General features: G+C 40.9%; 1 protein-coding gene and 1 non-coding gene across 5 annotated transcripts in view; both read right to left on the bottom strand.

Moving 5' to 3' along the window:
- Nucleotides 1-26,830, bottom strand: part of PANK1 (pantothenate kinase 1) — a 110,491-nt gene that overhangs the window by 6,429 nt on the left and 77,232 nt on the right. For 3 of the 4 annotated variants that reach the window (XM_070224422.1, XM_023642959.2, XM_023642967.2), the window contains 4 exons: nt 18,098-18,450; nt 8,959-9,212; nt 4,173-4,349; nt 3,551-3,674 (listed from right to left, as the gene is read on the bottom strand). In XM_070224422.1, coding sequence (XP_070080523.1) covers nt 3,551-3,674; nt 4,173-4,349; nt 8,959-9,212; nt 18,098-18,450 — 908 coding nt within the window. Of the gene's footprint in view, nt 1-3,550; nt 3,675-4,172; nt 4,350-8,958; nt 9,213-18,097; nt 18,451-18,820; nt 19,008-26,830 lie in introns of those variants that run through there. The other variant, XM_023642974.2, reaches the window with a different exon arrangement.
- On the bottom strand, nt 3,120-3,200 carry MIR107B (microRNA mir-107b). The gene has a single exon (NR_032773.1). It is a non-coding gene; the product is annotated as a microRNA mir-107b (primary transcript).

Here is a 26,830-nt window from a genome sequence, read left to right as displayed (position 1 = left end):
TTCATCTCCCAAGTTAGCTCAGTGCCAAACACTGGGAATACAAAAAGGAACACCATCCAGCTTCTACCCTTAGGATATATGGTGGAATATCCCATTTAGTCAACATGTGGGTTAAAATAGGGTAACAAAAAATACATTTATATTTTTCTTCTCAAGGACATTGACTTGCATTCTGAACATACACTTCACATGGAGCTCAGCTCCTCTACCATGCAGAGGCTGCTCACCCCTCACTCACTCACAGAGCAAGTTGCTATGGTCACTCATAGCAAAGGGAAGAGAGTCTTGGAAGCTGGCATTATTTTCTGAACAGTCTATCAATAGCAATCAGAGCCTGGGAACATCGCCTTTTAACTGGCTCAAGTTTTAACAATGCAAGTTGATGAGTAACCACTGTGAAAATTTTCTACCAGTGGAGGGGTGGCAGGTGGTTTTAATTTGTTGCTGTCAGTGCCCACAAGTTGATTCCGACTCCTAGTGACCCTGTGTACAGCACGGCAGGGTTGGCGCCATACTCTCACCTTCCGGTGCTGTATCAGACAATGCTCTGAGCCATTCATAAGGTTTTCATGGCTAATTTTTTAGGAAGTGGGGGGCCAGGTCCTTCTTCCTAGTCTGTCTTAGTCTGAAAGCTCTGCTAAAGCCTGTCCACCATGGGTGACCATGCTGGTATATGAAATACCAGTGGCTTAGCTTTCAGCAGCACAGCAACGTGCAGCTGCCACAATATGACCACTGACAGACCGGTCGTGTGGTTCCCTGACCAGGAAACAATCTAGGCTGTGGGGATGAGAGCCTGAATCTTAACCATTAGACCACAGGGGCTGGCTGGTGGTTTCAATAAGTTTCCACAAATAAGAACTGTTAGCCACAACTACTCAGACTGAGGGGTGGCAAGGAACACTCAAAATAAGAATCTCAGATTAAAGAGGAATTTAATAAAATTCAGGAGTTTCGCCTTCCCCCCAAAACAAGGGAGTCTGAATTACTCTGGTACAAAGCCAGAAGGAATAGAAGTGGCATTAAGAGCTTATGGACATTCCTTCTTTCAAATAAATTCCAAGTGGGTCAAAGGTACAAATGTAAAAAAAAAAAAAAAAAAAAAAAAGAAGGAAAGAGACTAGAGGCAAACATGGGAGAATTCTCTCTGAAAATAATGTTGAGGTAGAAAAGGTATAACACTCAGATGTATTATCATGTAAAAAAGCAAGAAGCAGTATTTCCAGAAGTGCATATTGAAGTATGTAAGGTGGACTGATATCATGTCTGGGATTTGCTTTCCAATATTTTAGCAAAAAGAGAGAAGGAGGAGGAGGAGGGGGGAGGAGGAGAGAGGAGCAGAGGGATGATGAAGAAAAAAACAGAGATAAAGCATGTGTGGAAAATCTTGATACCTGTTGAGTCTGGGTTGGTGGATATATGGAGGTTTTTTTATACTATTCTCTCCCTTATATGTATGTTTACCAATTTTGACAATATAAAGTTGATAAACAACCAAGGCAAGATGTAGAATAGCATGCAAAGGATGAATTGTATGGTATGTGATTGTATCTCAATAAAACTGTTGTTAAAAAAAAGAATGTTATATAGAGTTTGCTGCCTTGGGAAGGATGTGTTTATCTTATATTGCATACAGTATAGAACAAATGCAAAAAACCTAAAAACAATGGCTACCTCTAGTGAGGTGAAATTGAGGATCAGAGGTAGAAAAGCAGACTCACTTCCCTGTACATCTTCTGGTGTCTTTAAAACTCTGTATTATGTGTTTGTATTTTCTATTCAAAAAAATGAATTAAAAATTTTTAAGTTGATTGAGAAACATTTCATAGCATTTCAGTAATCACAGCAAAAATATTTCAGATTCAGTAAATGTGGTGTCCCTCTATGAAATGGCTGGAATCAAAGGTTCTCCGATCACTGGGTCAGGGAGCAAAGCAATGACTGGAGAACCTGCGTCACGGGTCTGACAGGGAACTTGACGCTGCCGGTTCCTGGTGCGTCCACAGGGAGGCTGCGCTGGCAGGATGCCAGCTAATGGAGCCCTTGCCCAAGGCGATCCGTGATTCCCCTCGTTCATTCCACTCCACAGAAACATCTAAAACAGTTATTCACACTAGCAGGTGACATGACTACCCTTTCAAATAGCCACTTTGCTATGCTCCAACAATAAATGGTATTGAAATTGAAATCAAAAGTGAAAAAAATCAGTTGCCTTTCCCTATAGTGATTACGAGACAGGTAAAAAGAACTGCTGGCTCACTCAAGCTCTGTGGAAAGCAAGGGAAAGGGCATCTATTGCTCTGTTGGGCAGGAGGTGTTCCCACTGAACCGCCCTTTGAGAGTCCATGAGTCCAGCCAACTACATGCATGTTTGTCTCAGGGCTTCTTTGGCTACTTGGAAAAACTCCCTTTAAAGGTTAATGTCGAAAGAGAAATCCTCTGTTATAGCAAGTCCCAGGACCAAAGCGGACTTTGAAAAGGCCCTTCTCTGGAATACATTCTTTCATCTAATATCAGCCCCACATGTAAACTCCGTCTTAAATGGGGACTTACAAAAGGTTACCACCCTGAAGCACAGACCAGTGACATACTCTATTTAATATCATGAAAGAAGGGTGGCTCTCTTGTAATCCCACAGCTCAAAGGCAGGGCTGGCACCCATCTACCATAAAGACTGCCTCATACCCTGCTTAACATCTCAATATTCAGCTAGCAGGGGGCTGGGCGGGATTTCTGCAGTACCCGTAATGTTCTGTTTCTTGATCTGAGTGGTGGCTATACAGGTGTGTGTATGAAAACTCTTGGCTATACATTTATAATTTGAGCCCTCTTCTACATGTATGCCATATTGCTATGAAAATTATATTTAAAAAAACCCTATTAGTGATGCTATGATTAATACTTCTCCTATTACTTTTTCCACGTCCCAGACCCTCTTTCTTGTCTTCCTAACTCAGTGACAGCTGTTTGACTTTACATATCTTGTATTTCAGATAAGGGTTCCATTTTTTCCAAAGGAATTTTGCAATGTTTTGAAATGTGTAACAAAGCTTTGTCAGTCACCAGCTCCACCCCTTCTTATGCCTGGGGCCCTGGCTGGCCTCAGCTGTAGCAAGGTCTCTGTGCTTTGATAGCCCTGTACAATGCTGCTTGAACTCCATGCCACAAGGCAACACTGTAAAGAAGCTGAAAGCAGAGAGAATATCGAATAGTTCAAGTGGAACACTTTACCTGCAATTATTTGCAAGAATGTACAAAGCTTTTCCTCTACTTTAGTAGGCGCATGGTAACAATGATGCTTAGAGAGACTATGGCATGGGTTATAATTTTACCTTGTTTCTATGGCTCCATGGTTTATCATTTGTCATCATCCAGTGCCTACTTAAAAATAAACACATACCCCTCCCCCTCCCCCACATTCTACAAGCTGTGACTACGATGAAGGGACGGTTTCCCAAGGATCTGTAGTTTTGTAAGGGTCAATGGTTACTGCGTTGCCAAAGAAGGTATGTATGAATGACACAGGGCTTTCCCTGAGTTAAGGCCTTACCTCATTCAATGCACACATCCGAGCAATGGAGCCAATGTTGTTGGTGATGGTGACCAGTGTGGCTCGTGCGAGGTCTTCCTTGCTGATGGAATCTCGCTTTTCCTTACTCATCATGTTGCCAAAGCTATGTTGGAAATATTAGCGAAAGTGTTCAAAATCATCCTCAGGCAGACCCCACGCTTCCACCAAAGTACTGTGGAAGGCTTTATGAATAACTCTGTTAAAACTCAAATGACCTGATTTGGCTACCATGATGTATAAGCAGACAGGATTACAATATGGATGGTTGGCTGCCCTTTTCTTAAAAGGGACAAAATAGCATGGCTATTGATGGGGAAAAATTTTTTTAATGCCTCTAGCTATCTGGACAAGAATGGAACGGGGGAAACTGTTGCAGTTTTCCAGAACCTTCTTTCAAAGCTGCCCTATTTTAAACACAAGCTTCAAGAGCTAAACATCTCATTGCTTCATAAAGGGCAGGAGATGGAGTCGGAGCTCTGATACCATAGTTACTTGCACCAGGCTGGTGGGTTGACATTTTTAGAAATAACTAAATGAATGGCCAGGGTGGAGAGGCTGCCTTGTGTTGAATCACTACTACTCCTAGCTACTTATTCTCTACCTTGATGCTACAGCAGATCCTTGAAGGCCAAATCGTTCATAGTCTCCTCCGTAAATGTCCTTCACCAGCTTATCAACATTGGTGCTGTCGCCTTTAGCTGCCATTTCCAGAGCTTCTTCAAAGGTCTCACAACCAGTCAGCAAGCAACATAGGCCTAGGAATGTTCCACCTCCAAGACTGAAGGAACAATAAGGTTTATTTTTAAATTTTACTTTAAGAAATGCTCATCCAAGTCCCCAACTAAATCAAGTCCACTAATATGGGTTAATCAAAACAGAAGAGAAACAAAGGGGTATTTGAATTAAAGTGCTAGGGTGCAAAACAGCTGTAGGGTAGATTGGATGAAAAAGAGGGCAGAGACTAAGACAAAACATCAAGGAAAGCTTGCCCCTACAGTTAAGAACAGAACCAGAGAAAGACTCTCACTGATTTCTGTTGTGAGACCTTCAACTAGCCACTAACCTAAGTGTTTCATTTAGTCTTCCCATCTATAACATGGAGCCAAATCATGATTTCTCTTATTTGGGCAGTCTGAAAGCAGTAAATAATCAGAGAAATGACTGCTATGTTAAAAAAAAATGTAGCTGAATACAAATTCTTAGAAAAAGAAACTGCGTGTACATGAAGCATAATTCATATCTCTGTGACGACAAAGCTGACCTAGGACTCTGCCAGGAATGGTCAGCCCAAAAGCTGTTATCTTTCACCTTATCTTGCTTCTCTAGCAGAAATAATCTCATTTAACCTCCTCAGAAATTTCTAAAAGGAAACCACTGATGGCTCACATATTGGTTTTTTTCTAGTAAACTCTGGGAAGGGTTATTAATACTTTACTTACCACCCAATAGTCAAAAATAGTAAAAAAAAAAAAAAAAAAAAAAGGTCATAAAATGGTTCCAACGCTCGAACTATGTTTTAAAAGCTTTCAGTTACTTTGAGGGAAATTCCTCTAAAATAGTCTTTTTGACAAAATTAGAAACTAATTATGTTGGTTGAGAATGAACTCGTATATTAATATCAAAGACACCTGAGGGAAAGAAAAACAGATTCAGAGTAAAGCTTCCACCAGTGAAGTCCTGGCAGGGACAGGGGCAGTGAGAGTGGCATGGTTCCACTCGTATCTACCATGCAGAAGAGCACATGTGGAGAGTAAATGGCTCTCACTGATTTGTTCGGAAGCCCCAAGAGCGGCTAGCCCTGGGACTCATATATGAGTGTGGGCACTGGCTTTTAATTCCAAGAGAAAATTCAAGTTGATTAAGGTTATTTTAAACTTAAATTTGAAAAAAGAAAATTTAGGGTAAGTATACTTAATAACCATTAACAAGAAGGTACCAGATTATAGACAGGCACATAGTCTTTAAACTGCATCTAAAGTGAAACTGTATGTAATATTTCTTAAGCTGTGATTCTTGAAAAAATACATACTTCATTGAAATTATAGGTTCTCATGGAGAATTATGTAGCCAGGCACCACCAGCAGCAGATACCCAAACTGTAGGTGCAGGACTGTGAGGAAATAAAGAGCTCCGTGGACATCATTGCCTTGACAGCTCTGTCACAGTAGAAACTCTGGATTTCCTCTAAGAGTTTATCTTTATTTACATTTAATGTGGTGTGTCATGCTATGTTATTGGTTTCAGTCTACCCTACAAAGCTAGTATGTTTTAAGGGGAACACTTTTTGGTTTGTATGCCACCTGGATTTGTCTTGTTTTCTCTCTGTATATTTTTAAAAAGTATTTACTCACATTTCTAGCTTCTATCTTTTAACCACACTAATTACCTCTCTTTGAACATCAAGCATTTGTACTAATCAAGGCATTCAAACACAGGCAACTGAAGTCATTGGCTTACTTAGAAAGAAGGCAACTTGACTGATGTGTTGGTATGAGTGAAAAAGGACAAGTGCTTTGCATGACTGGAAAATGACAGGTGACTCCAGACGAAGAATCAGAGCTGAATGGGGAAAGCGAGCATGCATTTGCACAACTGGTGCACTGCAGACAGGAGGAAAGAATGCACAGTCGCAAAAGAGCACTTTATTAATATCCTCAACCTGCTAACTGTTATTTTGTCAAGTGTTTCTCTGGCTCATAATCAGATACATCTGTTTGTTTCAGCAGACACACAGTAAGACCCTCAGTAAATCAGAGACATAAACATATTGCTAGAAACAGCCATTGAATATCATTTTTTTTTTTTTTAAAAAACCAACAACTTTGAAGTGAGGAATTCTAGGGAGAAGTGGAAGAAAGCTTCAGTTACTGAGTGCTTGTGTGCTTAAAATAGATTCCAAAACAATGAGATGAGGGGTACTGCTCTTTTCCCCGAAGTTTCAAAATTCTTTACATTTCTCTTTTAATAGACTACACCTTCTAACGATGTCAGCTGTAAAGTCCTAGTTTGTTTTTTCATTGACTTCTATAATAAAATTGGAGTTGTGTCAATAGAAAAAAAAAAATGTTGCTACCTAACCTAGGATGTAATAAAATGATACATAATCCTGAAATGAAGCAATTAAAATCATATATTTAAAAGAAAACTGGTATCCTGTAATGATGTGGCTTCCTAAAAATAAAAAAGCTTAATGAGAAAATAGGGTCTGATACAATAACAAAAAAACCGGGGTTACAGCCATCAATTCACAATAGGAGTAGCAAAACTTAAAGCGTAAGCCATTTGCTTAGATCAATGATTCCCAAAGTATGTTCCACACGCTGACGTTCACTGTTGACCAGAATAGTTTATATCAGTGGTTTTCTAACTTGGAACAAAAGAAAACTTTGGCAGAACAACTCTGGTTGGACAAGGAGGCTCTGGGGCCCACAGAATTGATGTTTCAACTCCCTCCTCTACCTGTGGCAGCCCCTGAAAGAGCTCTCTATTAACCTTCAGTCTCCTGGAGCACATTTCCAGAACTACTGGTTGAAGAGAACCTATAGAGAAGCTTGGACATCCAGACAGGATTTGTGGGTGATTGTAAAGCAGAAGTCATTAGTGGGCATTTACCAATAACTGGAATTCAGAGGCATTATTACACATGTAATAGAAGCCAAACACCATAATTAGCTCATTAATAGCTATTTAAGAGGATGACCCAGATCCCTGGAACCACCAAGTTTGAGAAAGTGTAATTGTGATGTAATTCATGAATTTGTTAAGTGTTAACCAACAAAATTATAAATATCTCTAATTGTGGAAAATAGTTAGCTTGTTGTTACCTTGGGACTAGCTCTACCAGGTCAATTGCTCTCTCTGCAAGGAAGTCTGTAGTTTCTTAAAAATTGTACGTTTATCAGGAGATCACTCTCCAAGGCAGAATCAGCTCAGCTGAAATATTCACGTGTCTCTGATACTCCTGACAGTCCTCATGAGGCCATGGGGTCAGTTGTGATTCTTGTGTAAGCAACTAAGCTTGGTTGTGTATTCTCAGTGAGGAAATGTATGCCTAGTGGCAACCAAAGTACACATGAAAGCCTATATCCTGGACACAAGCAGGATTCAGTCAGAATGTGTGTGTGGATGCCAGGGTTTCTCAACACCAGGACTACTGACCTTTGGGGCTCAATACTTTTTTGTGGTGGGAAACTGCCCTATATACTGTAGGATATTTAGCAGTATCCCTAACCTCTGGTCACTAGATGCCAGTAGCACCCCACTTCCAGTTGTGACAACCAAAAAAATGTCTCCAGACATTGCCAAAATCCCCTAGGGAGTTAAATCTTCCCTTCCCCAGTGGTAAACCACTGATTTATGCAGACTCATCACAAGTCATGGAAAGACAGTAGAAAAGCAATGCTTTTTTCCTAATGGGTCAGTAGTACTGCAGAATTTCAGTCCTGGAAAAGCTTGTAGAAACTACCTAAGAAACAAACCCTTTCATGGCACAAACAAGGATACCGAGGCCCAGAGAAGTTACATGATATCTTCACCTATCAAAAACAATGGTTTCAATACCATGGGGCAAAGAACATTCCACATGGCACTAGTTCCTTAAATTGTTCCTCCAAAAATGGGTTCTGTAGTTCAATAAATTGGAGAAACACCTCATACCAAATCCTTCTCTTAGAAGTAAAGAAAATCTGTTTAATTTTGTTTACGCTAGAATTTCTCAAAGATTTCTGACCCGGGATCCTTTTCCCGTGTTGAATCCCCATTAACAGGAAGCTGAGCCCATCTGCCCTTGCCGTGTGCACTAAAACACAAGTCGCTCTGCCTAGTTGTGTGGCAGGGCTGTTTTCCAGTCCGGTGCACTCCAAAATTCCCTATGAGGTGTGCTAACTATTCCAGTTTTCAGCTGGAGCATTTACCTGGGGGTAAAAAGCATTCTTTGTAAACCCAGTTTGGTTTACTGGTTGGAATGATGTATTATTTCAAGCAATTCATCCTGTGCTAGGCACCAAGTTGGTTCCAAAAGGTGGTTTCTGTTGAGGACCTCTCTGACCATCCCAAGCATCCCTCCATCTAGATTCGATTGTGTTTCTATTGTCCTTGCCATTCATTTGACCCTTAACGTGTACTGCCTTTTGGGAAAACTTCTAATGTGTGCAACCTTTCTTCCCCCAACTCGACCAGTTTCCAGCAGGGCAAAGCCTGTGTTTTATTAACATTTATATAAATCACCCTCTTTAACATATCCAATAAATTCTTTTTGGTTGGCTGAGGAGGTTAAGATCTTTCTTTAAAAATGTATTCAATATAAATAAACTTTTAATAAACTGGTCTTCAAGGAAGAGGCCTGGGTTTAAGTACAAAAAGGTTCTCCTAGCGGAAACCGTGTTTACCTGGTCCCTGTAACTCTTTTGTAGTTGTCCTTGGAGTACACTGCTAGAATGCTCACACCTGAGCCCATGTTCACCAGCAACATAGGGTATGGGTTATCAAGGCAGTACGGCTTTTTTTGACACAATTCAGGATTTGTGGGATTTTCAAAATAGTAACATTCCGGCTTGCCATTGAAGCCGACCGAGTCAACGTAAAGCAGGCCCTGAATCAGGCAGTCCAGTTCATCCAGTTTGTGGAGCTGTAGGTCAGCAATCTGAAAGAGAACAAAACTTTGTGAGAAAGGCTGCAACCACCTCAGGGGAAGCCCCACAGGCTTCTAGCAGGACTTAAAATGTGACATTAATGTTAACTGTGGAAACATCCTTGAAACACCAAGTTGTGAAATCTTGTTGAAAATCAGTCCCTCCAGTGGTAAACTAGCCTTTGGGACATCTGTCTGCCCACATGTGTGCTAAAGAATGGGAGTTTGCCTGGTTGCTGGAAGAGCATCCATTAGTGTGCATAGTGGGTTGAATGGTGGCCCCTGAAAGATATGTCCATGACCTAATTTTCAGAGTGAAATTTTGTGAATGTTACTTTATTTGGAAAAAGGGTCTTTGCAGATGTAACTGAGGATGTTGAGATGAAGAGAACATCTTGGATTATCTGGATGGGCCCTAAGTCCAATGACAAGTTTCCTTATATGGGACACAGAGGAAAAATTTGATAGATACAGAGGACAAGGCCACGGGAAGACGAAGGCAGAGACTGGAGTGCTGCAACACAGGCCAAGGCATGCCAACAGCCATCAGAAGCTGGAGGAGGCAAGGAATGGACTCTGCCCGAGAGCCTCTGAAGGACGTGGTTCTGCTAACACCTTGAGTTTGGACTTCTGGCCTCCAGCACTATGACTGCATAAATTTCTGTTGCTTTATGCCACCAAGTTTGTGGTAATTTTTAAAGCAGCCACAGGAAACTAATACAGCACGCCACTGAGACCAGGGTTCTCCCTCAGGGTGAGGAGAGTGAGAATGTTCTGAAAGCAGCACGAATCCTGCACTTCCTTGGCAGGACATGAGATCCTGAGGGAGGCAAGGTGAGCTTGGGAGCTGGGGACACAAAGCCCAACTCCCCTTTTCCCAGGCTTGGGCTTTGGAATTCAACAGACCTGGCTTTGAATTCTAGCTCTAACACTTACTCAGCTGAGGGATGTGGGGCAAGTTACTAAACTTCTCAAGCCTCAGTTTCCTCATCTGTAAAATGGGAATAATAACATCCACTACACAGTGTTGTTGTGAAGATTACTTGATAATGATATATGTAAATGCTTACACAGGGCTTGGTATGTACAAAGGGCTCAAAAAATGTTGGCTCTTTAAATAATAGCTAAGGTGGCACCAAAGTGTCCTTTCACGCTCCCATGAGACAAAAACTCCCACTCTCTTAGGTACAGGAGGAAAAATGTAAAGAGTTAGCTGTGGGCTAGACTTAGAGGTGAGTGGCCACTTTGCATCCTTAAAAGTTTAATTCATGGTCCTCAAGAGTGATATTATTGCTGGTCCAGAGGTTTGGGTGGATGCTTATTTTCCATGGACAAAAAAAAAAATCTAACAATCACCAACATGAAACTGAACCAAGGAAGGAAGATAATTTGTAAGATCTAACTTAAAGTTTTAAAAAATCTCTTTAAGAAAATAATAGCTCATATTTATTGTTTACTACACACCAAGCACTTGTACTAAATTATTTAATTCTCACAAAAACCCTAGAAGTAGGTATTATTATTCTTATCCTTTGGTTACGGCTCATAGAGCTTAAGTAACTTTCCCCAAGTGATACAACTAGCAAATAGCTCCCATTGACTCACTGTTCTTCCCTTGTCTCCATTCATCCTGGGTACTACTTCTGGGATCTGGAAACAACCTATGCAAGTCCTATACTCAGATATTTTGCCAAAAAGGCATCCTCTTCATTACAAAAGTTAACAGCTAGAAGAAAACTTTTGACTTTGTATCACTCATCTGAATTTCCCATTCAATAAAATCCACTGAAGCTATACCCACAGGGCAGAATTAACTAGAATAGGTTCGGCCACAGCAAGGTGGGAGAAGTTTTCTTGATACACAGAAACAATTATTCTAAGTGACATTTGGTAATAAAGTAAATCTATCTCGTTTATGATTCCAAACGCTTCACTTTTTATCAAGTGAAACTTTTGGGTGAGATGCATGTAATTATACACGTTTTAAGGGGGTAATACTATAGTTATAAAACTATCTGGAGACCTAAAAGACTATAGTGAGAAACAGCAGTATAAATGCCATCTTCTCAGTCCTCTCCGATTCCTTGGCCCTAGTAACCTCTTCCATTGCACTTACAGCACTGGTCACGTTCTGGCTTGTTTTCTGCTTCATTAGGCGCCCCTGACCACCACACTCAAAGCCTTGTCCGTAATGCTTAATAAACATTTGTTAAATGCAGCTGGGAAAGTTATCACCTCCCGGTTCACCCCAAACTGAGAAGTAGCAATTTCATCAGCCAGTCTTGGGACCATAGGTTAACTTGCTTAAAAATTAATCAGAAGTCCATCTACAATATTGACAGCCCTTTCCAGGAACCAACATCACAAACACAGACAGAGACACGGTTTGTCCACCTGGATATCCTGAAGCTATGCTCCAGGAAAAGAAAAACCTGTCAAGGCAGATAAACTCAGCACGTACAACTTTGACCTGAAAAGAAACATCATGTTCTCACCTTTCCCCTCAAAAACTATTTCAAAGAAAGTGCTAGCAGCAAGCAAACATCTCTTCTACCCATTTGAGAGGAATGGATATTTCTGAAGCCTGAGGTCATGCATCCCCAAACTGGGAAACAGAAATATCAGCCACTTTCATTGAGACCTACAGAGACCTCCCTCACAAGTCCTCGCCACCCAGGAAACAGGACAGATGCCCAAGAGTAAGCAATGTGTCAGATCATTACTTGGACTTTCCAACAGGCCATCTGAAATTCAGAACACGATGGGAATTACTCCTCAGATTTTGCAGTTCACTCGGACAATTGAATTAACTTTGTGCAAAGCCTGAAACAGCATGTTCAGATCCCAGCTTCGGAGAACCACTCCTTCTCTGAGCTTCATTTTCTTTATCTCAGGGGTAACAAACACAAATGCCTACAGGAGACAGTAAGAAAACAAAAAGGAGGGAAGCCCTTGACCAGATGTAAAGTAACAGGATGATGGGGATTGTGGCACACAAGATAACCCACACATTTAAAATTCACCTGCAGTCCAATGTTGCCATGTGGTAATAGGGCCTCAGTGTTGTCAGATGATCCTACTTTTCAAGGCCAGAAATCCAGATTTTATGTGAAATCTTCCAATTTTTAGATGCTGGCAGCTACTTTAAAAACTTTTTACTAAAAATATTGAAGGCCAACAAAACACATCTGTGGCCTGAATCGGACTTCCATCTTACTAATTTTACGTATATTCCAATGCTGATCTCTATAATCGGCCTTAAATGATGACACCTCTGAAATATCAGATCAGCAAATATGTAGATGAGGTTTCAGCTAATGTAACATAACCTGGTAACTAAGGTGTGCTGGTAAATGTTTTAACAACTGGCTCTCGGGGAGCAAAAGCCTTGGTTTATAGCATTTACCAGTTTCCGTGGTATAATCACCCCCACCATGGCCAATGTCAAGCTACCAACATGGTGTCGCTAACCACAGAGTTGAGAAGACAGGCACATAATGGGCTCCCTTAAGTCGTAGGAGCTGACTTCAGCACCCCACTGCTTGTAACTCTCCTCAGCACCTTCTTGGAGAGTATGAGTTCCGTCAATTCCTAAATCATTAAAGCTAAGTTTAGACCACTCCTCAAACTTAAAAACAACAAACCTAAGCTTGCCCTAAGGCTTAAACTCTGTAAATAATGGAAGCTAATATAAAATTGTATAGATTTCATCTGTAGTACTTTAGGCTAGGAAGCTATTATCATCACCCATTTTGAAGATGAAATATATCACTAGGGGTCAGCAGAGCAGGTTAAGGGATCCACTCTGGATCCCAAGGCTAGCGAGTAGGGGAAGAAATAAAGCAGAAAAAACTTTCAAACTACACCTAGGATGAACTGACATTGTTTTGCCTAGTAACCAAAGTCACCCAAGCAAGTACGGGCACAGCGGGGTTCTCAAAATCACCTGGAGGGTTTGTTAAATTCCACAGTGCTGGGCCTCACTCCCAGAGTTTCTGACTGCAATTCTAACAATATTCCAGGTGATGCTGATGCTGTTGGTCTTGGGACCACACAGATTTTGGAGCTGAAGAGCTGGGATGAGCCCATTACACACGCCAGTACAATAATAACAGGTGTTTGATAAAGTCACATACTCTCCGTAATAGCAGCTGCCCGAGCTAACTCGCAGGGCTGTTTTCAAGAATCAAATGAGACAGCTGTGTGAAAATGCTTTGGAAACTGTAAAGTACTATATACATGAGTTATAATTATGTGAGAAGTAAAATGATTCAGGTCTTCTTATGTCAAGTTGAAATGCATTTGGAAACACCATTTCCAAACTGAAGATTCTAATTTTTAGAGTTCAGTGATTCCCTTTATGCTAAAATTAGAAAATATTATGGGTCCTAAACATAAGGCACACTCAGGATACAATTTTAAGAGGCTCTCCTTATGTGCTTCAGCTCTGTCTGTCAAAAATAACTAAATAGCTAAATAAATAAATGTGGTAAAAACCATCCCAAGAGGTTCCATACCTACTCCCTATGGGAATACTCTATGGACCTACCCCTAACCAGTTATAACACTCCCTTGCAGTTGAGAAATGAATCACCGAATTGTATTTCAGAAATGAATAAAATACACATCTGTAAGATACCTTCCACTTCTCAAGGTGCTTTGCAGACAGTGGCTCCATAAATCAAATTGGAAGTGACAGAAAAGGTTATCTTACTAAACCAAGAACAATCTGCATATAAAATGGTTGATTCTGAATAAAAAATAACACTCAGGGCTCTTTTCTCTTCACAAAGGAGAATTAACAGAGACCTGAGAGAGAGATGAATTTCAAACATGTTCTGGGAGTGAGAAAGATAACAAAACCTCAAAGACAGCTTCTTCCGCCCCACATTCAATGATAAAAGGGGCCATACATGAGGGATCAAAAGTGTTAAGCCAGAACAAAGTGGAGAATGACACTATCTGCCAAACCTTATACTCCTGCAATATCACAAATCAGTCCCCGGATTAACAATAGGAACCAAGGTAACAAATATTCTTGAATGGTCCACTTAGATTTAGAATTTCACATATCTACAATTACCCTACCCCCGACCCCGATGATTTTTCCATCATCATTAACTTTTTTAGTTGTTTCCTTGGAGATTTCTGACTTAAGGAAGGCCAATTCTTAAGTCCTCACACCTTGAAAAAAAATATAATGAAGCAATCACAAAATCCTTTTCTGTTACCTAAATCTCATGTCAACCAAATAAGATTGTTGTTATAATCCTGTTTGTTCAAAGGGTAGGTCTTTGTTTTTTTTAAGTAACTAAAAGAGTCACTTCTAACTTCTAATTAGCATTAGTCTTGGACTGAACAAAACTGACAAGGGAAAGTATCTTTTCTAATGAAGAGCTAAGTGGACAGAAAGGATGACTTTTTTTCTATAAACTTTCTATTGGTAGAATACTTTGAATTCTAAAGCGTACTCTTGTTGAAGTTAGGAAGTGTAGTTGTGGATAAAAATATTAGAATTACATCATAAAATATCCTGGTAGGTTCTTTAAAACAAAACCCACAGAATATAGACAGTGGGGAAAAAAAAAAAAGTCAACTGAAACCTACAGCGTTAAGGGTCCCGGTGCACAGCTACTGGGAGTCTTCCTCTTGAGGACCATTTTTTTCAAATGGTGGGATTCCTCACTTGCTCATCAATTTTTAGACCACTTTTAGTTAGATTAAGTTTTTCTTTTGTGTTCCATTTTGTCAATCATTAATTTTGCAGGCTAATTTCTGCCAGTCAGAAATTTTTTGATAGTGATCCTAAAGTGTTAAAAGAATAAGGAAGACAGGAAACGAGGAAGGAAGAAGAAAAGGAAGGAAGGGAAAAATGGAAAGAGAAAAAGAAGAAACAAACGTAGCTTTGTTCAGTTGGAAGTATTCTACACAGCGGTCTAATTTAATGCTTGTCTCATAGTTTCTAGCTCTTTCTTATACATTCTAAATTGGATGAAGAATAGTTAACAGTTTCTAAGGATTTAAGTACATTTACTATAAATAGAAAAGATATAGTCATCAAACAACAATTACTAACTATTCAGGGTCTGCTGAACATATTTTAGTTAGCCCTAATTACTCAGATTTTTAAAACACTTATCTGTAAAGTTGTAGCAGACCAAAAACACTGATTTTATACAATAACAATGACAGGACTTTACAGGTATGTATAGGCACTGCTCTATTGTCTAACATATACAGCAGTATATATTGATTCTTTACAAGTAAGTAAGCGCTTTCCATTTCCTATTCTGGAAAAGGGAAGAGCTTGGATATAGTACGTCTACGAGCTTTAGCACTTACCATTCCGTCTGCCTAAAAACTCTTCCCTGGATACCAGCAGGGTTTGCTCTATTACTTCTTCTGGTCCCTGCTCCAATGTTACCTTATCACACAAAGACCCTCCCAACACTCCGTATCCCCCTTGTCCCACTTTTTTCCCAGTCATCGCCATTTGGTATGTCCTAAATGGCATGTTCTATGTTCACTTGCGTAACTGATTACCGACTGTCTCCCTGCACTGGAATATAAGCTCCAGGGCGCAGGAGCTTTGTTTTGCTCACAACAGTACTTGGCACATAGAAAGAGCACGATAAATACTAGTTGAGTGAGTGAATGAGTGCTTAGGAAAGAGGATGATCAAACCTATTCATCCTCATGAACTTTGGAAGGATGAGGGCACATTACTTCCAAACAGGCCATAGGAAGACCTCTGTCTTCTTCAATTCTGTCTCCACTTTGGCCAAGACTGAGCCTGGAAACAGAAGGCAGCCCATATATGACTGCTGTGCAAATATTCCAGGCCATTTCGCAAACACTCTTGACTTCCTCCCTGTTTAGGGATATTCATTAGGTTCTGGCAGCCTACCTGAAGGAGCAGAGGCTTCTTTATCTTGGTTGTAACAAGACACAACCGTTCTCAGTTCAGAACCTTGAGAAACATACTTGCTTACGGCCAACATATATTGAATAACTTTCTCCCCAACCTGGATTATCTCAGAGGAGGGACAGAGCCATTAATGGAGGTTACATAAATGCCCTAGGTTGTAGGTTCACTTCAGGCTCCCTAGTGGAGACGGCCAGACAGGGCGTCCTTGAGTGACCTGGGGAGCTCACAGCACTAGGGGTGGGTCAGCATTTCCTTCTGAATCAGAATTGAGCCGATGCCCTAGCTCTTACCCAGGAAGAACCGCGAGAGCCTGTCAATCTCTCTTTAGCTTTAGTTTCCTTGACCATGTAGCACAGGAATGCTATACTTCCTGTTCTCCAAAGGTCACTTCCAGTTCTGATGTCCTAGACATCCTTTCTCCTCTCTCCAACTTACGCCCAATTTTTTGCAGATGATGAAACTGAGGCCCACAGGAGGGCCCTGTGTCTCGGCCAAAGTCACCCACCTAAATGCAGAAACGGGACTAGAATTCAGGTTCAGTGCTTTTTCAATTATAGACTCAAAGGTAATTTTCATGACCCTGGACCTCAACCTTCTCGGTTTCAAAACTCTTTGATCATTGGGTCCCCTTTGGTGGGAAAAAGCTCCCATGGATTGTTTAAGTAAGTGGTGGTGTCAAATTCTGCTGCTGGAGAGGGAAAGGGGACACAGAAGAGAAAGCCAAAACTTGAATATAATTGGTCTCACTTAGATACTGCTCTAGGACTCTGTTGTCAGCTCTTGCAGAAATTACTTACTACAATCAATGAGATAAATGATGCTACTTTTGATGATACAAATAAAACTTGCATTTACAGCTTTATTAAATATCATGAATAATGCGTTGATTTACTAATTTATTCATTAATGGTAGACTTTATGGCAAGACTGGATTACATTAGCTCCATTACAAAATGCCAGTAATTTGCACTCTAGGCTCGGAGAAAATGCACTTTACAACTTACCTCACTGTATGTTCAACGACCTGGCAAGACTAATCCCCAAATCTTCCAACCCTTCCTTCTCCTATGTTCAGTCACTTCTGTTAATCTAGCTGCCTTTATTTTCTCCATCTATTATGTCACTTTATTTTCATTTTGTTCCCTGTGAGATGAGGCTGGACAGTAGAGAGATGATTTTGACTGTAGAAGATGAGGAAATTGGAACACATGGGTGTTAAGGCATTGCTAAATAAAGAAAAACTCTGGACTCCATGTTACTCATCAATATCTTCCATTTAGCCCAATTGGTCAAATCTAAACAAGCAACACAGAGCTGGTACGTATTGCCGGTCAGGATACAGCATTATTCTTATTATGTAGAACCATAATTCCTAAGTCATATTCATTCATAAAGGAATTCACCTATAAATAATACCCAAGATTTCATTTTAGTTTGTGAGCTAAACTTCTGAATGATATTCAGAAAAGATACTTGGAGTAAATGGGTAGACAGAAGTAATCATTTTCAGTAGGATTTATAGAAAGGCTTTCCTGCAGGCCTCAGTCTGTGTATCTATAAAACTGGCATGATTATGCTTTATATGATAGTGTAGTAAGAGTCTGTGGAAAAGTCTAACTGAAATACTTCAGAACGGGGTTTATATCGTCTTGTCTTCAGCATACTGCACAGCAGTAATTGTACCAAAAATGATGATGATAGCTAATATCTATTAAGCATTTATGAAGTGCCAGGGACATATTATCTCATTTAATCCTTTCTGTAACAACCCAATGAGGTAGGAACTACTTTTATTCTCCTATAGATGAGGAAACTGAGGCACAGAGAAGTGAAGTAAACTTGTCCAAAGTTCTAAGGCTAGTAGTCTAGTTCTTTGCCATGAGAAGCCATGATTACGGACATGTGGGAGGTTTTCTTTCTTTCTCTAAGGGAAGGTTTTGTCGTTTTAACGAGAACAAACCCAACGTACCATTCTGAAGTCCTCTTCGAACTTGAAAGCCCCGCCTCCTGTGGCACAGAGAGTGGTGTGAAGGCTGGAGAAGTTCTTCTCGCTGCCCATCTGAATGAACCTGTGCATAGCACAGCTGGGAAAGCGGATGAAGTGCAGGTTCCCTTTGCGCCCACACATGGTCAAGTTTTTCAGTTCCAGGTGGACATCTCGGATCCCGGTTTTCCCATAAGCAGTATTAGAAGTCAAATACTTCCTGATGCTCTTCAGGTTCTCCACTTCCTCTTGTTCCTCTTCAGCTGTAATATCCTTCGGTTCAAAGTAAACCAATTTAACCAGCGTTCCACCGATATCCATGCCAAACCACGGGAATGCTAGAGGACAGAAAGACAGAGTGCCGATGAATTCTGCACATTCAAAGAAATGTTCGATTTTGAATATTTAATAATGAAAAGCAGTAGTGTCACATCTATATGTGCATTTAATATTCAATTTACTATATGTGCCTAAAAGAAGACAGGCAAGGAGAAATTCACAATTTAAACGGTGCCCATGATTCTGCCCACACTCCACTCAATTAGAGCCTGCCTCAGAATTACGAGATGAGAAATAGGATTCTGCAGCTCCCATGTGCTTCTCAGGGCTTGACAATTTCACTGTGGAGAGTGCAATTCCAATACTTAAAGATACATATTTTGCATACACTGTGGCTCCCAAATGCTACTTATTTTACCAGAAACTCACCCAAAGAAACAGTGCTTTGTTCCAATGCCAGAGGAAAAACTGGCTATGCTACATGTACTGAGAGATGGTGTGTTGGTCTCTCTAAGCCTCACAGTGTCTTCCCAGGGCACTTTTCAACAATAATTTTTACAGTATTCAATGTTTGCCTCCATGAGCTGACTTTATAAGATGTAACTCCACTGTTAATCTACAGAATAGGGAGGAGAAAGGAAGAGAAAGGGGGCTATGAGAGATGATGGGCACGACATGATGACTCCTTGGTGGCAGAATTCTAAAAACAAAACAGCTGGTGTTACATCTCATTTCTTTCTTCATTAAGCAGAGACACTCTTTCCATCTCAAATAGCCAGCCCAAAAGTCCTCAACCCAACTGAGTGTTAGAATTGTCTTTTAACATTCCAATTTCTGGTCTCCTCTCCCACAGATTCTGACTTAATTCAGGGGTGGGAACTGGGCATTTTTTAAAAACTCCCCAGTACTTCCAATCTGCAGGCTTGGCAACTACTAAACCAGAAGAACCATGGCTACTGACAGGCAAGCCCACAAACAAGCACAGCTCTTGATCAGGTCTGCACACAAAGACATGCCTTTAGATGTGTGTGTATGTGTCTGTGTGTGTGTGTATAAAATCTACTGAAGATGTTTATCTATGATAAAATGAATCTCCATCATAAGTATTTTTATTGTTATTAAAAGAGAACGAGCTGAGCTCCCTGAATGGGCTGATTTTATTTAGAGGCAACGTGGAAATTTAATGCTGTGCTGTAAAACGCTCTGCAAGGAACACAGAGCAAACCTAATGGGAGTCCAAAATTTAGACTCTCCCTTTTCATCTCCCTCAGCAGACTCCATGGGCTAAATCTGAAACTGATACTAAAACTGAGTTTAAAGACTCAGGGAGCTAAAGTGACTTCTTTCAAAAAGCTTATTTTATTAAGCCCTAGAGAACATCCACCTGCGCCCTGGTCAAATTGTGCATATCATACCCAGAGATTAATTACACTGCCAGGAATGCAAGTGGGACCTACAGAAGTTCTTTCTTCTAGGCAGTCCTACTACTTAGCTCCCCAGATGGGCATGTTGGGGAGGAAGGAGGGAGGGGGACACGGGAGGAGCCCTGTACACAGAATCTTCTCTCCTGTGCTTCACTGTTGTCATTTTAGCTGTGATCCAAGCCAGCTGCTCCACATTTGGTAAGCAGTAATTCTAACAGTATGGAAAAATGAAATCCCAAACTCCCAAAAAGATTAAGAGGAGTCAATTCCATTGACAAGATCAAGTTAACCAATGTCCTATCATCTTGGTGGAAGTTTGCAAAGCAAATGCCACACAGCCCAGTATAGGTTGGGAAGTTTGCTTGTCCCAGCAGGAAACAGCTCATCCCTACTAATAAATTCAGCTCACAGATGACATTTCTTGGCCCATTCTCTAAAATTCACTGCCAGCATGGCCCACAGTGTGGGTAAGACGTAAACTCCCAGGTCAGGATTCAGAACAACTGCTGCCTGAAGCAGCAGCCAGTAACTAGCTCACTGTTACAACTCCCTCCACCTCTCTGGGTCTCAATGCCAGTACCTGTGAAAGGAGTGGCTTGCATTAGAATGGTCTCCAGTCTCCTCCCTACTATAAACTTTCTATGGATTCTTTAAGAAATACAAAAAATCACAACCACCCCCAATCATATAGGCTGACCAGAGCCCTAGTTTTAAACACCACTGAAATACGCCACCGCATATCAACAGGTGTCTGGGTTATGCAGTCACTGTTGTAGTTACAATCCATTCTTATCCAAGTAGGGAAGAGACCCACTACTGGATGGGATGGGGGAAGGGTATTCTGGAACATTGCTAGGATGACTATTTTGGCAAGACTCTGGCAACATCTATTAAAATTAAAAGTACACATACATTTTTAACCCAGCTAACCTTTCTCCTGGACCATATAAAAAAAGCACCAGTGTTGGAGGATAGGTATAGAATGTTGACTGCAGCACCCTTTAGAGTGGCCAAATTAAAACAAAACTCAACTAAACTAGAAACAAAGTGTGTGCCCTTTAACAGGAGACTGTTTAATAAAGTGTATGATTTCCAAACCATGGGATACTGGGTAGCCATTGAAAGAATGAATGAGAGCTATATCAGTGGCCTGGAGAGATATCCTCAATCTTCTGTTAATGAGAAAAGCAAAAGATGCCTAGAAGTGTAAATAATTTATTTGCTCTTTTCGCTTTGGAAAAAAAGGAGGGGAGGAAGGGAGGGAGGAAAAGAGGAAGAAAAGGAGAAAGGAAGGGAGGATGAAGAGAAGGGAAGGAGGGAGGGAGGGAGGAAGGCAGGCAGGCAGAAGGAAGACTCCTACATGATTATGATTACATGAGCCTGCAGAAGGGTACAGAAGGCTGGCCCTCCAGGTTGTTAATCCTGTTAGGATTAATCATGTTAGGGGCTGGCAGGATGAGCAGGTTGTGGGTAGAGGCTAGAGATCAGGAGAGGCGATGGAGAAAATTCTACACTTAGCACTTTCAGTATACGCAGAAGTAAAAAAATAAGAATTCAGTGATAATGGAAAACAGGACACATCTCAGCACAGAATGGACAGTACAACCTGTGTGAAATCCAGAAAACAATCTAGTTCTGCATCAGAAATCCAATATTCACCCAGCCACAGCTGTCACCAGCTCTCTGAGACGAAGAGTCCCTACATGGCTTTTTATTTGGTTGGATATTGGTAAGTACATGGAACTGCAAAGAGGTCTCTGAAAAATGTAACAGGGGACACATAAACATTTTATAGGTTATTTAGAATGCTGGCTTCTTCTTCTTTCCTCACCTCCTGCTCATTTTTGAGCCATTTCAAACCTTTTGTTGGCAACTCAACAAAACAGTGGAAAAAGGGATAGAGTTTTGAAAATTCAGTTAAACGTTTTATCTGCGATTTTAGTTAAGGTGAAAAACAGATACTAAGGATTGGAGTACTGTATTAGTTTAAATGGCAATAGAAATTGCTTTCACTAACCCACATTCATTTCTTACCTTTGCGAAAAATTGAATGCTCTTCTTTTCACATTTTAATGCTTTTACAGGACACTATCATATTTTAAATGTACAGTTTTATTCATCTTCCTGATACCAAAGTCTACTTATACCTATGCTTCCCATACATAAGCTGTAGATGGAGAGAGAAGGGGAAGCAAGGAATCCCAATGCAGCTATCACCCACGGCTCACATCCTCTTTAATCCAGGATGTCCAGATATTTTGATAAATTCCGCTGAACTGGTGATAAGAAGAGTCTATTCTGTGCTTGCCAGAAGTGATGCTGGTTCTAGACATAGAACATTTGCATTCACCCTTTATTCCTCCTTCTCAAACCAGGTGTCTGTCATTTAAAAAAAAAATTTCTAGAATTTTCATCAAGGATGCTCAGCAGGAGACTCTATTCAAACTGCACAAGACGACTTCTGCAAACAAGTTAACTGATCTCATTCAAAATGGTTTCTACCATAGTGAGGTGTGCATAAACCAGAAAGTGATGTTCATAAAAGAAGGTGCTATAGGTAAGTGGTTGACTTTTGGTGCATCTTCTCTCAGCATATTCCAAAGAATAAAAGGAACTATTTCCTAATGAAATTCTTGCACATGTGCACTAAGAGAAATACACAAAGATGTTCACTGCAGCAATTTGTAGTAACGAAAAACTGGTAACAATCTAGCTGTCCATCAATATGTAAATAAAATGTGATATACTTATATGATGGAATACTATATAGCTAGGAGAATTAACTAGATTTCTATGTCTCAAGATGGATAGAGCTCAAAAACAATGAAAGAACACTGCTTTAATGGTGAGCAGAAGTGATGTGTAGCTTGTTAATTCCAGGTCAGACCATTTAGTTAGAGGCACAAGAATTTCCAGAGCTCTCCCACAGGCATGGGGAGCATTCCCGATAGTGGCTGCTCTGTCAGCCCAGGTCCTGGAGTGAGGACACAGCCAATCCTTAATGCACATACAGCATGAGCATGAAATAAACCTTTTTTCTTTAAACCACTGAGATTTGGGAATTGTTACTACAACAGAACCTGGCCTATTCTGGCTGCTACTTGAAGTGGAGTGCTGCTTTAACAGCAAAAAAATATTTGTGGCATTGGCTTAGAGGCCAGGCAGCAGGGAGTGAGGAAATGGATTTTGGAGGCCAGCAATGCATTTGGTGAAACTATCATGTATGATAACTTGGAAGGCAGATAATAAACCCAAAGAATCAGTAGCTCTCATCAAAAAGGTTGAAAGTCAAATGTTAGTAGCATGTGTTGGTTTCTGTTGGCTACTGTTGGCTGCATTTTAAATGGTGTGACCAAAAAAAGAGAGGGAGAGATAGTCTCAGAAAGTAATTGGCTGGTTTACAAAGAAAAAGGAAAGGGAATAGAGTCCATCAAGTCAGACTTGCAGGGTTGGAAAAGCAGCTGCTTCTCTTCCCCAAAAGGTAAAGAAAAAACTGAGAAAGTCTTTGCATGAAAAAGGTCAATGAGAGCTTAGCTTTGGGGTGAGGTTCAAAGGAAGAGAGACTGGCTAACACACCCACTCTTAACACTTAGAAAGGGTTAAGATGTCTCCAAGTAAAGATGCAGTTAAGGTTGTGGCTTCTTATTTAATTCTTTCAATTAGAACGGCTCAGGGAAAAAGGCTTCCCCACCAAAGCCTAACAGGTTCAAAGTATCGTCAATTAAGTCAATAAAGAAAGACATGGAAGCCGAAACACATTCATTACACAGTGATTATAAGTATGTCAAAAACTGAGGGCTTGATTGATTGGCGTATGGCAATAAACTGGAGTTAAACAGATAAGAAACCTATTTCCTTTTGAAAAGAGTTGTACTGCCCAAGAAACCAGGAGCATGAACCTAAAAAGGCTGGGGAAACTTTAAGACCTAGAAGAACTCTTGAGTCCCCAACCCTCTAAAGTTAGGAAGCAGCTGAGAAAGCTGCTCAGCTCCTATGGAGGGCACATTCTTCAGTGCTCACTTCAGATGTGATCCAGGAGGCTGTTGGAAAAAGCCAACAGCTGAAGAGAACAACGCACTGGGAAGGCCCTCCCAGAGAGAAGAATTAGGACCCCAAAGGAGCATTCTCCATCTACAAGTCAGGGAGTCCAGAGGGATCTCAGAACCGCTTCAGCATTTTAGAATGACTGAGGACCCGTGAATGGTGTCTCCTATTCACACCCCTTCTGAATAGGAGTGTATACTGGGTTTTCCAATCTTTGTTTCACCATTATATATTAACATACAATGTGGAAGGTGGGGGGGGTCAATACCAGGTAACTTGCCTCTTCAGTTCAGAAATCACTAGATCAAGAGGACCCACATTGAGGGGCCGGCCCAGTGGCACAGCTGTTAAGTGTGCACGTTCCACTTCGGCGGCCCAGGGTTTGCTGGTTCGGATCTGGGTCTGGACATGGCACCGCTTGGCAAGCCATGCTGTGGTAGGCGTCCCACATACAAAGTAGAGGAAGATGGGCACGGATGTTAGCTCAGGGCCAGTCTTCCTGAGCAAAAAAAGAGGAGGATTGGCAGCAGATATTGCTCATGGCTAACCTTTTTTTTTAAAAAAAAAGGACCCACATCTAGAGTTCATGTTGAAACGACTTTGAAACACCCCCTAACTTAGTGCCAACTGTGCATCATCCAGATGCTGGGACTGGGTGGGACTTTGGGGTTGGCTCCTTTGGGGAGGGGATGAGTGTATTTCACCTGCGACGGGGAAAGTGAGCCAAAAGTCTGGTAATCACAAGAGCAAAGTGTGCTAGTCATCAGTGCTGCTGGGCAAATATTTCAGTGAGTTGTGAATGGAAATGGTGTGGGTCACTTCCAGGTGTGTGTCACTGTGGCTGGTGCGAGACGCTTCAGAACTCTGTTACCATAACCAGCAAAATTCAAAATAATGATTGCTCTATCAGCTGGGATGCGGAATGAAGATGAGCCAGAATGGAGCCGCCAGCCACGCCTCAACGGACTGACAGTGTGAATGAGAACTAAACCTTGTTGTTTTAAGCCACTGAGATTTGAGGGTTATTTGTTACTGCAGTATGATCTTGCCTGTCCTGAGAAATATACCCTCCAACAAAATCTTTGGCTGTTTTTCCCCCTGGAACCCTCCCTCTCCTACAGACCAAGATCCAGGGGCTGCCAGTATTGCTGATAAACATGTGGTAGCTGAGTGTTAATAAAAAGGTATGTAGGTCTGGTTGCATTTATTTCTATCTAAAAATTTCTCCAAACACAAACCAAGATTGGCAATCTGGTAGTAGTTAGAACCATGAAATGAATCTGTATTCTAAATATTGTGGTGAAAATATTTTAAAATTTTACTGGTAGTCGATGGCTTTAAAACAAAGCCTGTTTCTTAAAGATCTTTGCAGAACACTAGAATAGTCCCTGAGGGGCAGTTATGCTTCCTGCAGTAAATTTCAAGAGTACACTGAACTCCAAATAGCAAAAATGACCAAAGACCAAAAAAAAAATAACCCACAGAAAAGGTTTCCTACAAGTCAAAGAAACAATTTTAAAAAGCTAAGGGAGCCTGATATGAGAAAATCTACCTCCTCTTGAACAACCAGCCACAGAGCTTGAAGAGGTGTTCCTGGAGAGGCAAGGCTCCCTGACACCAATATTTCTCCCTGTATGGAAATCAGGCACCTAGCGCTCAGGATCATCTCCTCTGCGTACGGGTCTGACTCAGCTGCCTGTTGCTGTCATGCACAGTTAAACCGTTCCCTCAAGGTTCCACCAAGTTGGAATTTGTTGTAATAATTATGAACAGGGAGCAGGAGAACCAGAAATTTTTTTTTTTGGAAGATTAGCCCTGAGCTAACTGCTGCCAATCCTCCTCATTTTGCTGAGGAAGACTGGCCCTGAGCTAACATCTGTGCCCATCTTCCTCCACTTTATACGTGGGACGCCTACCACAGCATGGCTTGCCAAGCGGCGCCATTTCCGCACCCGGGATCCGAACCAGCGAACCCTGGGCTGCTGAAGCGGAACATGCGCACTTAACTGCTGCACCACCAGGCTGGCCCAGAACCAAAATTTTTACCCACCATTTATGAATAGATTTGTTAAGCAACCTAATGGGTGGAAAAGATGTTTGAGGATTCTGTAATCAACAGAAAAAAAGGCTTTCAAAGCACTTTGGGGGTATTTTTACACTATATGAATGCTAATCATGTTCAAGTGGCCTAAGGACCTCTACAAGTTACAAACAAAAAACAAAAAAACAAAAAACTTTGTTAACTTAGAATTGTATTTCTTTGAAAATCTGCTATCTGAGGGCTAGCCTTCCCTTCACCAGGTCTAAACTTGGTTGATAGTATAATGTAATTCTCTGCTACTATATTCATAGAAACATTTAACTTTAAGAGGTGGAAGTGGCCTTTGGTGAGTCCAACACCGTGTTTACAGATAAGAAAACTGAGGCTTAGAAATATCAGAAGTGTCCGAGGTTAGTAACAGTAGGGATCAGAACCCATTTCCAGCTTCATCAGCCAATAAATTCCCCATTTTGCTAGGCTAATCTGAGTTGAGTTGCCTGTCACAACAGGCATGACTGTGGGCAAGTTTCTTTCTTGAGCCATTTACTAATCTGTAAAATGGAGGTGAATTACCCTACCACTAAAGTTCTGTCTAGTTCTCACCTTCCATCATCCTAAATACAACATACAAAACCCTCCCAAACGATACTTTTAACAGCTTAAAACATGAGAGCTGAAAACCTAAGAACTATTTAAGGACCTTGAAGAAAGTAGGAAATGTAAAATTTAATAAAAGGGTTTCCATAACACTGTAAAGAAACCCATAATTATTGCACACAGAGAAATCTGCTAAACATTAAATACTCTATGCAAAAAACTTAAGTCATGGTTTCTTTCAAATTAATGTATACCAGATTTCTTTAGTTTGAATTTTAGTCACATGGCAATAACCAGTGTTGGCAAGGGGACAAGGACACAAGCACTTACAAA

Source organism: Equus caballus, chromosome 1 (genome assembly GCF_041296265.1).
Source record: "Equus caballus isolate H_3958 breed thoroughbred chromosome 1, TB-T2T, whole genome shotgun sequence".
Taxonomy (NCBI): Eukaryota; Metazoa; Chordata; class Mammalia; order Perissodactyla; family Equidae; genus Equus; species Equus caballus.
This window is presented reverse-complemented; position numbering and strand designations above follow the sequence as displayed.